Below are 13,499 nucleotides of genomic sequence, written 5' to 3'. Positions count from 1 at the left end.
CATCCAGATCCGTACGGCCTCCAGGCACTGGGACATCACTTCAAGGGCATCGTTGGGGTGGTCCGGGGTGGAGATGTACAGCTGGGTGTCATCAGCGTACAGATGGTACTTCACCCCAAAACCACGGATGATCTCGCCCAGCGGCTTTACATAAATGTTGAACAGAAGGGGCGAGAGAACCGATCCCTGCGGCACCGCACATATAAGGGGCCTCGGGGTCGATCTCTGCCCCCCTGTCAACACAGACTGCGACCGGTCAGAGAGAAAGGAGGAGAACCACCATAAAACGGTTTATCCCACCCCCAACCCTTCCAGCCGGTGCAGCATGATACCATGGTCGATGGTATCAAAAGCCGCTGAGAGGTCTAACAGGACCAGGACAGAGGAACAACCCCTGTCCCGAGCCCTCCAGAGATCATCAACCAACGCGACCAATGCCGTTTCCGTGCTGTACCCAGGCCTGAAGCCCGACTGGAACGGATCTAGATACGACGCTTCATCCAGGTACTGGGGTAGCTGTCGCGCAACCACACTCTCAACAACCTTCGCAACGAAGCAAAGGTTGGAGACTGGACGATAATTAGCCAATACTGCCGGGTCCAGGGAAGGCTTCTTGAGGAGAGGCCTTACCACTGCCTCTTTCAAGGCGGCGGGAAAGACACCCTCACCCAACGAAGCATTTATAATCCCCTGGAGCCAGCCTCGCGTCACCTCCCGGGAAGCCAGCACTAACCAGGAGGGACACGGGTCCAACAAACATGTGGTCGCGTTCAATCTACCCAGAATCCTGTCCACGTCATCTGGGGTCACAGGATCAAACTCATCCCAGATAACAGTCTCAAGACCTGTCTCCGTCACCCTCGCTGGATCTATCCCGTCAGAGTCCAGACCTGCCCGAATCTGAGTGATTTTGTCATACAGATACTGAACAAAATCCTCGGCTCTTCCCTCCAAGGGGTCCTCCCGCGCTTCCTGGCGGAGCAGGGAGCGGGTCACCCTAAACAGGGTGGCCGGGCGATTATCTGATGATGCAATAAGAGCAGTAAAATGAGTACACTTTGCTGCTTTTATCGCCACTAGGTAACTCCTAATATGAGATCTTACCAGTGTTCGGTAATCTTAGATTTCCTAATATGTTCCATCTCTCTAATCATGCTACAGACAACTAGAAGTTTTGGAAATAGTTCATGGAATCTTCTTTATGGAAGGTAGAGAAGCTGTAGTGGACGGAAGTAACAGAAACCTTACAACGCCATAAGATTTTTTTTTTAATTTTTTTTTGGGAAGGGAAGAGGAGTTCATTATCATAATATGAAGGTTGAAGGGCATATAAAAGGCATCAAAACTAGAAAACAAAATGAATCATAACCCTTCCAGACTTTTGTTGCTGATTTGCAAAGGTAAAGTGAGACATTTAACTTTGGAGAAGTTGCTGACTTATTAATAAAGGATCAAATTGTCAGATAGATACTTTGTTGAAAAATGAGAGACATATTGCTAGAAATTAAAAACCTTTATTTTTGGCAGAAGCAATTGAAACATCTCTAGCCACAGGGATTATCTCTGAGTTTAATTTTGCATGTTATATGATGGGATATGAATATCCAACTGAGATGGACTAAATCTATGGAAATTGCAGTGGGGAAAATTTTATTCCAAGTTTGTAGCTCTACCAAATAATATCCCATCCACGATTCATTTAATAATTAAAGAGGCATAATCAATTAGCCTGGATTGAAAATTAGCAAGGACTGCTGGAGGCTGACAATAATATCATCCAAGACCTCAAATCTAGAATTCAGTCCAAGAAGATGCAGTATAAATTATGCTGGATTATCAGGTTCAATCAGCAGTCATGATTGCAAAAAAGTTTTTACAATATTTTAAATCAAGGAAGGATTTCTGTTTGCCATATATGTTCTTTCAGTATTTTAATGGAAAATACTTTTTTTTTTTTTTTTTACAAAACTCTTGGTCTCAACACCTAAGTATAGCTAGTACAGTTTATATGGAACTACAGTTATTGGGTATGTTGAGAGCAGTTTCCCAATAGACCACTATAAGGTAAAGGTAAAGGTTCCCTTCGCACATATGTGCTAGTCATTCCCAACTCTGGGGAGAGGTGGTCATCTCTGTTTCAAAGCCGAAGAGCCAGCACTGTCCAAAGACTTCTCTGTGGTCATGTGGCCAGGATGACTAAATGCCAAAGACTCACAGAACGCTGTTACCGTTACCTTACAAAGGTAATCCCTATTTTTCTACTTGCATTTTTTACATTCTTTCGAACTGCTAGGTTGGCAGAAGCTGGGACAAGTAACAGGAGCTCACCCCATTACGCAGCATTAGGGATTCGAACTGCTGAACTGCCGACCTTTTGATCAACAAGCTCAGTGTCTTAGCCACTGAGCCACTATACAGGTGTTCAATTTATGACTGTAAGTGAACCTGGAAGTCAAAACACCCATGTGCCATTTTTCAGTTTTTTTCATGATGTTCATTAAGTAAACCCATGATTATCAATCCTAATGCCACAGTTGTTAAGTGTACTCATTCATTTGAATGGGTGATTTTTTTTTTGCCAGAAACCATGAACCTGTCCTATCCAATATGTGGTCACATGACCAGGGGGGAGGGCAGCACAATAATTTGCAATGGTCAAGTATGTTTTACAGGATATAAATGACTGGTTGTTAAACAAGGACTACTTGTACCAAAATGTTCTTCTCCACCAAATGGCACTCCTTCATCATTTAGTTTTTCATGCTGTAGGATCCTATTGCCACAGGATCTTTAAATCAGGGACAGAATCCAGGATTGGGATTTTGGAATAGCAGTTCCACTAAGGTACTGACCCCAGTGGATCTGACTCATGAAATGTTTTACCCAACTCTTGTCCTTGAAAAAGAACTCATGAGAGCAGGTAAAATAACATTATAGGAAAAAGCTACAGTATGTTATTAGCGTATAGTCTGGCAAGTAACTGGTCTTTTTTGTTTGTTGGAGATTACATCATATCTATATATTTATGAATTTATTTTAAATATTGGGGCAGATAAGCAGAAGGTCTTCTCCACTTTCTTTATGCAGTTTAGGTAGAAGCAAGGTTTTTTTATTATTTAGTGTTTAAATTTTACATAATATATAATGAATGTCTATTAGTATTCATTGATATATGGGCATGTGGTGCATCTAAGACAACTATTATGAGCATTTTATTTTTAGTTGAACATTCTGCATCTTAATTTTTGTACTTAGGTTCTTTTTTTGTATTTCCAGCACTTTTGAATTCCAACTTCTTATAAAAAAATAAGTTGGGAACCACATCAGATATCACTGAGATGTCACTTGGAGCCCAAGCAAACTGGATTTCTGAAAAGGTGATTCCTAAGCTATTAAATGAGCCTATAGAGGCAAAAATAAAAGAATAGTAATAGCATTGGAAATCTGCTGAGCTTCAATTTAGAACAGTTTTTTGATGTCTCAAATCTCTTCTGCTTGTAGAGAATGGGATACTAGGGCAGTACGAAATACATTTCCAGAGTATAAGTAGAAAACATGAAAGAAAAGTATGACATTTCATTACCCAAACTAGGCAACATCATCAGTGCTACACTAGACTAGTACAGATATTATCTAATTTGGGTAATGAAATGTCTGCAAGAAAACAACCAAGCTCAGAGAGGGCTGAGGACCCCTCATTTCAACCCCGAGCTCAAGTCTGAGCTACAAATATTTTCCTTTAAAAAAAAGCATGCTAAATCATGAAACCATGAAATCCAAAGCTTGGAAGTATCTTTAGGATGTCTCTCCAATCTGATAACAATCAGAAAAAACTTTGCAATCTTGTAGCAACTTTGGGTGGCAAATCACTCAAGTAAGTGACACCTAAGGAACTGAAATCCATGATATTATTTATTTATTTATTTATTTATTTATTTATTTATTTATTTATTTATTTATTTTATCATATTTATATGCCGCCCTTCTCCCGTAGGACTCGGGGCAGCTCACAGGATAAAAACAACATAACAATAAAAATGCTAAAACAAGCCAATTTAAAATCCCCAGACAATTAAAACCTCGCGGCAGATCAGGGAATTTGCTGAAAAAGCCATGTCTTCAGGTCGGTGTGGAAAGTGCGGAGGTCGGGGGCCATCCAGAGCCCGGTGGGTAACCCATTCCAGAGGGTTGGTGTGGCCACAGAGAACGCCCTTATCCTGGGGGCCGCCAGCCGACATTATCTGGCCGACGGCACCCGGAGGAGGGCAGTCCTATGTGAGCACACTGGGCGATGGGAGGCCAGTAGGAGGTGGTCCTGCAAGTACTACCTGAGACAGTACCATTGCAATTAGAGCAGTTGATGGGGAGTTGGAATAAAATTCAGTTCAGGAGGACTGATACTGATACTGATAAGACCTGAAAGTCCTTTTAGATATTGGTGAGATACTTCCCCCGTCTCCTTTTCTCTTCATTTTTTTTCAGCAGGAATGTGTTTGCTGTTAACTTCCTATCTTCTCTTTTCCTGGTTCTGGAGTGGATATGATATGGTAAAGGTTTGCCACCTGTGTGAAATTATTTGGTTAGAATGAAGAAATAAGATAAGGCATGGTAATATGATGGTAAAGCTCCTTTCAAAATGTGCTGGAAGGAATAGCCAGAAATAATGTGATAAAAGAGAAGAAGCGAAGCAGGATGAAAAGTTTTTGTCCTAGAGCAGAATGTGTTGGTTGCAGCATTTTCAGACACTGTTTCATGATATGGGAAACAATTCAGCTTATGTTAAATATCAGAAGTTCATAGGTGTTCAAAGGACAACGCTAGGCATTGCAAATCTGGATTATAACCCCTCCCCCCCCTGGCAATTTTCTTCTCCTAGAAGCAAACACGGTCCACTGAGGAAGAATCTAAAGTATTCCTGTCAGACATTACCTTATTTGGGGTAATTTTCAGCCATTTGAGGCTATTTAGAAACCTTGTCCTGAGGTGTTATTGCATATCTATTGAATTTTTGTATTAGTACCTTTTGATACAGTATATTTCAAATTTTACATCCCAGTGGATAAAAACAATTCTTTCAGTTTTATTACAATAGCAATAATTTATACAGCAGCTTGACGCTGAAAAAATGTTTTCACATTAAGGTAGTTTAATTATGCCTGGAGAATAGAAAATCTTCATGTCAATTGCCAACCAAAGAAATTTCCCCAAGGTTTTTGATGGAACAAATATTAGCAATATAGTACATATCATAGGTGAAACAAAATCATATTAAAAGAAAATATACAAGCGGACAAACATGAAGAGAAATTCAGGAATTAAATTTGGGGCAAAAAAGGTAGTTATAAAATATATTTTATGTGGTGTGTTAAAATACAATGATTTCCTTGTAGTATGACCACATCATGACTTTAGGTTGGAGAAGGTCACTTTAGAAACATTTCTACTTTTGTCTTGTCACTTTTAAACTTTTGTGAGATGAGAAAAACTGAAATAATTTTACAGAAATTATTCTCTGAAGTATTTTTTCTTTAGAAATATAAAATAAAATGATGAGCGGGAACGAGCAAAATAGTTGCTTATCTTTGATGTCCTGTCATGACCATTACATAATTGCTCATGTCCCACTCTCCATGAAATGATCTGCTTTCCCAATTAATCAGTTACTCAAATATTGTACTGTGAATGTAACAAAGTGTTTCTACAAAAGGGACAGCAAAACCACATAGACCAGAGATTAACACACTGATGAAGGATTGTGAAGATTTAAAGCCATTATTTGTTATGGAAGCTCTTCTCCCAATCTATTGCACAAGGTGGTTATAGGGGATAAAATGGAGAAATAGTTCTGCACACAGCTTTGGGAGAAAGTAACAAATTAAGATATATAACTGATAAATCGGTATCATATTAAATGCTGGATTTGGATTAATCTCATTGTTTTAATTTTGAAGTAATATGTTTGTTTTTCTATAGCCCAGCTATAGACAAATATACATCTAGCTGCCTGTCAGGTGCAGTGCAAATCAAATGGTCAGGAATAATTCTGGACACCTCTCCTGCAGGCCTGTTCAGAGAAAGGGCAGATGATCACTTTTTCCATAAACAAACGAGTGGTATAACCCATAATATTTCTGTGTGAAATAATAATGAAAACACAATAATAATGAAAATACAATAGATGTTCTTATTTATAATACATTCGGCAACTACTGTTGCAATGAAAAGCTACAGATTATTTCTGAATGGTTGCATTTTGTTGAAAATATGATTCACTAGCTTTTTTTTCTGATTAGGATTTAAATATTTCCTTATTTTTATCTACATGTGTGTTTTTATGCAGTATGATATTGTGAAACAGAATTATACTGAATTTTTCAATTCTGAGTCTATTCAAAAACATATTCTGTGAGGAACCTCCCACACATTTCCAGAATGTCTGAATTTGAAAACACACTTCCATGGATAAAATCTAAATTTTGGCACATAGTGTCAACCCATTGAAGTAAATTCAGGAAACTCCACAATAGATGCTGGAACTCTGTCTAAGTATACAATGGTAACAGAATTTTGAAAGTCTGACAGAGTTTTTTCTTCTTCTCTTCCCTTCTTCTTATACCATAGAGAGTCAAGGCAAGGTTCACGTGAGTTTCATTTGAACATTCTTCCCAGATTTAATTCCAGTTTCATAGTTTTATTGTTGCGAGCCACCTAAAGTTCTGCTTATGATGAGTGGCCATACAAAACTTTTAAACAAATAATAATAAATACATAAGTCCTTGACTTATGATCACAATTGGGACCAGATTTTCTGTTGCTAAGCAAGACGGTTGAGTTGTGGTGAATTTTGCAACATTTTGCCATGTTTGTTAAACAAATCCCTGCAGCTGGGTGAATCAAGTGGTCATTAAGCAAAGCCGGCTCCCCCCATTAACTTTGATTTTTGGAAGCCAGTGGAAGAGTTACAAATAGCGATCACATGACCTTGGGAACTCGCAACCATTGCAAATACATAGAGGTTACCAAGTGCCTGAATTTGGATCACATGACCATGAGGATGCTGTGATAGTTGTAAGACTGAGGTCTGGTTGTAAGTCACTTTTTTTTTTTGAATGGTTGTACCGTATTTTTTTTTGGAGTATAAGACACACCTTTACCCCCCTAAAAGGGGGTGAAAATTTGGGTGCGTCTTATACACCAAATGTAGCCCCCTCCCACCCACTGGTCCCCACCCTTTGGCCTCTGCCTCCCAGCAATTTACCTCCTTGCAGCAAGCAGCAAGAAGAAACAGTCCATTTCAGCTTCAGGACAGCCTAATTAGCACAACTTGATTGTCCCCGACTCTCAGCTGTTTCAGGCTGCAGAAATTGCCGTTGCCTATTGCTGTGCAGGCCTCTGCTGCTTGCTGCAAGGAGGTAAATTGCTGGGAGCAGATTTTTTTTTCTTGTGCTAATCAAGCTATACTGAAAATGAAAATGAAAGTAAAGCAGGCTGTTTGCTGCAAAGAGGCAAAATTGCTGGGAGGCAGAAGCAGATTTCTTTTTCTTGTTTTCCTCACCAAAAAAGGTGCATCTTATAGTTCAGAGCGTCTTATACTCCGAAAAATACGGTAAATTGAGGACTACTTATACATATATATTCTGAAGTAGGCTTAACTGAGTTCAGTGTGACCTATGTACTCCCAGGTTAGTGTAACCTTTCAAATGTTCCTTTATTGTGATTTAATATGTTTCTCTTTTATTGCTATTGTTTTTAAAATAGGACTTATTACTAGTTATGGATTGTACATGAATGGAATTCTGGTACAGAATTCCTCAAAAGTGACCTATTATATTTCTGGCCTTTCTCCTTGGAGTCTCCATGCCTTCAGAGTTCAAGCATGCACAGCAAACGGCTGTGCTTTGGGCCCACTGGTGAGTTCTTCCATTTACATTCTGAGAATGCAATAAATGTCATTTGATACTGAATATCAAAGTAAATGGTGTCGATTCTTACTGGTCAGTATTAGCCCATCTGACATTTTACAAAAATGCCATTAAAAGCTGCAATGGATTCAAATAGCTTACTACTAAGCACCTTTTCAAAATATCATATAGATACAGTAGAGTCAGAGACATTGAGGAGGGGAGAAATGAGAGAAAAATGTGTATAATTGAAATTAAGGGAAGTTGATACATTTAAAAGGTGCGACTTGGTTCAATCTGATTTATAAGGACACAATTAAAGAATTACTATTCCAGGATGAGGAAAAACTTGCTAGCTCTTCTTTGCCTGAAAAAGTAGTGTAGGAAACATTCATAGAAGATCAAACAAATTATATATCGCACCTTGAAAGATGTTGTCCAAAGTGATACCTTGCTTTAAAAAGCTATGAATCCGAGTTTAAAATTAAATATTTAACAGTGTAGTAAAGCAGCAAACGATGCATGAGCATTTTAAATATGAGTTTCTCTTCACGTTGAAAGCAAACATTTTATAATTTAAATGATATTTATATTATTCTTTAATCTTAATCATTTTACAGTTTTGCGATGTTATGCTCTTGTAATGCATACTTTAACAGAGTAAAATATTATTGTAATGTACAGTATAAGTTTCTTTATTATATTTCCCCTGATTAAAAAACAGTTCAAGCACTATATTATGTTGTGTCAAAAATAACATATTCTCTGCCTTTGTGGAGCTGAATTTACTTTTCCCCAGTAAAATCTGTGACATAAAACCCCTCATTTTCCTCATCTTACTCAAAACAGGGGGCGGGGGGGGGGAGAAAGTCAGAAGTACATATTCTAGCACTTCTGGCAAAATTTTACTTAACAAATATCTCAGTTTGTAATAACACCTTCACTGTGTGAAGATTGCCCCAGGAAAGGATATCACAATTTATTTATTTTTGATTTTGATTTTTGTCTAGGGTTTTCCATTTTCTTCCCAAATTCATTATTTTAAAATGCTAGTAATATCATCCATTTGTAAAACAGAATTGTGGACTTTATTACCATTAAACATTGTAGAGCTTGAATGGGACTTATGAATATTTACCCTTAAAAACACAAGTGGCTTTTTGCCAATTTTTTTACTCTCTCTCTCTCTCTCTCTCTCTCTCTCTCTCTCTCTCTCTCTCTCTCTCTCTCTCTCCCTCCCTCCCTCCCTCCCTCCCTCCCTCTCTACCACCAATTCTTGTTAAATTTTTGCTGTTTGCCTTTCATATATTTCTTACCGCATAAGCCTATTTATAATACTTGAAAATAATTGTGTTGGTAGAATCACGCCCTTAAAATATTTTCTTGTTCTGTTTTAAATTATCCCATCCCGGGTACAATATCATTATTTCTAAGATCACTTCCCATGTGACATGGATGTAGTTTATTTGCGCTTGCATTATCTCTTGTGATAATATAGTGCTTTCACTATAGGTCCTCCTCTTCATAATAGAGAAATTGCAGTTTACCTAATTATTACTATCAGCCTGAATCAATCTACTGAAGCATAAAAACATCTTGTGTAAAGTTATGTATTGTGATTGATTATGCTGGTCCAGTGCAGATTGGTAGATAGGCCTGGGAATCAGGGCCAAGAGGGAGGTAGTGACTCCAGAGTCAACCAATCAGCTTCTGTGCATAAGGACAAATCCTGTACCTTAACTGTCTCTTAACTGATAGGTGATTATCTGTATTACTTTCCCAAAAAGAAAAAAAAAAACACTCTATTTTCCTGACCAGTGATCCATCTTTAGTCACAAAAACTGAAATACATTTCTATTTAAGAAGCACAGACCTAAGTGCTACCAGGATATTAAAGCACCAGAAGCACATTTGATTTTCTAAAGTATTTCTCTCTCTCTTTACCATTTATAACGTAGCTCTCTGATTCCTTTTTAATAGAAACAAGGGCATCTCCTAACAGTAAGGTGATATTCTGCTTCCGGCAATTTTTATTGCAGATCTTTTATTTAATGTGCCAGGAGTAAAAATTTGTATCCATAGATTTGAGAATTGCTCTTGCATAATATTTTATATTTTTTTCCAAAGAAGTGGCATGTGATTTCAGACTTAATGAAAAGCTAGGAAATTTATAATTAAGAATATTAACTTGTATTTAAACAGAACATTACTTTAAAATCTGAACTAGTTTCAAAAGGCTATTTATGGAAATAATTGCTATTATGTCTTTTTAACTAATCTAATACATCCTTACTAAAGGATTTGTCCCAAATACAAATGAGAGATAATGTAATGATATGAGAAATAATATCAAATATATTTTGAACACTATTGAGGCAAACATGGAGAAAATAGAAGCAAAACAGAATTTATCTAAAGAAGAAAAGCAGTATCTGCACCAAATAACAGAATTTAATATCACTATTAAACCAGTTAAATACCTAAAACTGTACTTAATGGAAAAAAATAAAGACTTGCTTAAAAGGTAACTTGGAGACTTGATGCAAGATATTGTAAGATTGAAAAAAATTAAACTTGTTCTGATAAGGTAGAATATTAGCAATAAAATGAATGTTTTACCAAGGATTAATTTTCTATTCCAAATTATTCCAGTGAAAATTGAAGATAAGGTATTAAATAAGTGGCAAAAACAAATAACAGAGATTATAGTATATACTCAAACAAAAGACCTAGGAATAAACTCAAGATTTTGCAAGATAAGGTAGACTGACATTAACAAATCTTAAATGTCTATGAGATTCTCAGTTATCTAGGTCATGGTTGTCCCAAAGGTACTTTTTCAAGAGGCAACTGTACTTTCTGGTTTTTCTTTGAAGAAAAGAAGCTTCTTCAGCTCTGACTAGATGGTGGGGAATGGAAGGATATATCAATCAGATGACTTGCCTTTAGAGGTTGTGGCTGCTTCAACATTGGAGGTTTTAAAGAAGAGATTGGAAAATCATTTGCCTAAGAGGGGGTTGAACTAGAAAACCTCCAAGGTCCCTTCCAACTCTGTTTAAACTAGGATTTGCTAGTTCTTGCTTCACTATTGGACATTAATTTTCATAAAGGTGAATGTACAAAATAATTTGATCAGGGAGAGATAACAATTCATATAGATTCTGAGACTTAGTTGTTAATAAAACAAAGAAGAAACCACTTGAACATGGTCAAAATTGCCCTATTGGTTTCAATATTTCCAAATAAGCAGCACAGTCCAAATAAAATTACAAAAAGAATAGCAGAATACTTAGAGACTGATTACGACTATGTATCATCAAGTTGGTATTTATTTTTACTGACCACATAGAATAACCTTGTATAGATGATCTACCCCCAGTTTAGTCCATCAACTTTTTCAATGATATACCATCATCACTATCATTCATCGTTTTGCTTATGGTCCTCTTCTCCTTTTCTTTCCACGATTCCTAGCATTATAGACTTTTTAAATCACCTTTCCTAGCATTATAGGCTTCTTATTCTTATTCTCATGTTCACTTTAATTCCATGATATACCATTTGGTTTATTGCAACCAAACTTCCAGTTTACATTTAAATTTGTGCAAAACTTTCTATCCCTAATTCCTCTTGCTTAATCATATGATTTACTTAAATCATAATATGTGCATTGTGCAATAAACTTTCCTTCTCAATGACCACCCGAAGAGCCAGAATCCTCTGTAAAGCTGCATTAAACTTCACAAATGTTGGTCTTCAATGGTTTTTTTAAATCAGAATTCTACCACATTTATAAACTCTGAAGTTCTTGCATCCACTCTTAAGACATTTCCCTTTGTATGGAAAAACAATAATGGCATTCTTCAACCCCTAGGCACAGATGCTGCCTTTATGAATATGTCAAACATGTCACACAGCCCCTATGCAAGCAAACCACAGCCATATTTTTACTTTTCTCAATCAATCCCACCAACATCTGTAGCGGTATCATTTTTCAACATTTTCACAATGTTTATGACTTTTCATTCTTTTTTCGCAGACACTACCATTTACTGTTTTTGTTGCAATTATATAATTATATTTTTCAGCATATTATTGTCATTCCAATGCAAATTTTAAATGCTCTTTCCATCTTTCTCTTATTTCAGTTTCATCCCAAATAATCCCATCATTTTTATTTTTAATTCCATTCACTCTACTGGAATTTCCTTGTTTAGGAATTCACAATTTTTTAAAAAAATATTTTATTTATATACTGTATGCCCTTTTAACTCTTAATCTTAACTTTGCTCTCTTTGCGCAATTCCATACAGCAGCCTTAAACTCTTCCATTGCTGTCAATAAAGCCAATTTAAGAAGACATAGTCTGGGTGTCATGCCTTATCACTGATGCTGATCAGATATTCTGTCTGGATGAAGATTTCATGGCCCCCAATTGATATTTTCCTCTGCTTTTTTCCTCCCCCTACTCATGCCAGGAAAGCAAGCAGCAATTACTCCCCCCCTCATGACTATATTTTTTTTAGGATGCTTTCCATTTTTGTGAGTAACCACCTATTAGCAACCATGGAAAGCATACAGCTAAAAAGGACTTTAAAGATAATTTGATCTAAGCACCTGCTTGCTATAGGAGATATTAATAATAGTAGTGATGAAAGTTTTCACCCATCTATTAGAGATTAGTGGGAGGTGGGGGAAAACTGTAGCAATAGTTATACATGATATCTATCAATTAGTAGGATAAACTAGTAAATTGCTGTCAGTTCATTCCAGTCCTACTCAGAAAGATTAAGTTAGAAAAATGTGGTTTAGACAGTATCACCACCAGATGGATTCGGAACTGGCTAACAAACCGCACACAACATGTAATTCTTAATGGAACTGCATCTACAGGAGGGAAGTGAGCACTGGGATACCTCAAGACTCTGGGATACCCCAAGACCAGTACTCTACAATATTGAGGTAATAGAAGGGCAACTCATCAAATTTGCAGGTGACACCAATCTGGCAGGAATAGCCAACACTTCAGAAGGTAGCTCAAGATTCAAAAGGATCTCGACAGACTTGAACACTGAGCCCTATCTAACAAAATGAAATTCAGTGGTGACAAAAATAAGGTTTTACACTTATGCAAGAAATAATCAATATATTGGTATAGACTTACAATATATTGAAATAATCAATATATTGGTATAGACTTACTGGTACCTGGCTCAATAGGAGCAACTTCAAGAAGGCTCTAGGAGTCCTAATAGACAACCATTTAAACATGAACTGGCAATGTGTGGTAGCTGCCAAAAAAAAGCCAAAGCAGTTGTAGGTTGCATCAACAGAGGGATAACAAGATCACAAGAAGTGATAGTACCACTCTATACTGCACATGTGAAGCCGCACTTGGAATAGTGTGTTCAGTTCTGGTTGCCATGATAGAAGAAAGATGCTAATGTCCTAGAAAGTGCAGAAAAGAGTAACAAAAATGATAAAGGTTTGGAGGCTAAACTGTACAATGAATGGCTATGGAAATTAGGAGTGTTTAGTCTAATGAAGAGAAGGCTTAGGGTGACATGATAGCTGTCTTCCAATACTTGAGAGAATGTC

The 13,499-nt window shown here is 37.1% G+C and overlaps 1 protein-coding gene across 1 annotated transcript in view; it reads left to right on the top strand.

Annotated features, from left to right (window-relative positions):
• The window catches only part of USH2A (usherin), a 474,981-nt gene that overhangs the window by 249,626 nt on the left and 211,856 nt on the right, over nucleotides 1–13,499 (top strand). Inside the window, exon 35 of the mRNA XM_070957393.1 lies at nucleotides 7,759–7,910. Within this exon, the coding sequence (XP_070813494.1) occupies nucleotides 7,759–7,910 (152 nt within the window). The remainder of the gene's footprint in view (nucleotides 1–7,758; nucleotides 7,911–13,499) is intronic.

The sequence above is a fragment of the Pituophis catenifer genome, unplaced genomic scaffold (genome assembly GCF_029215685.1).
Source record: "Pituophis catenifer annectens isolate HBS135680 unplaced genomic scaffold, rPitCat1.0.hap2 SCAF_1, whole genome shotgun sequence".
NCBI lineage: Eukaryota > Metazoa > Chordata > Lepidosauria > Squamata > Colubridae > Pituophis > Pituophis catenifer.
Note: the sequence above shows the minus strand (reverse complement) of the source record. Positions and strands in the feature narration are given on the sequence as shown.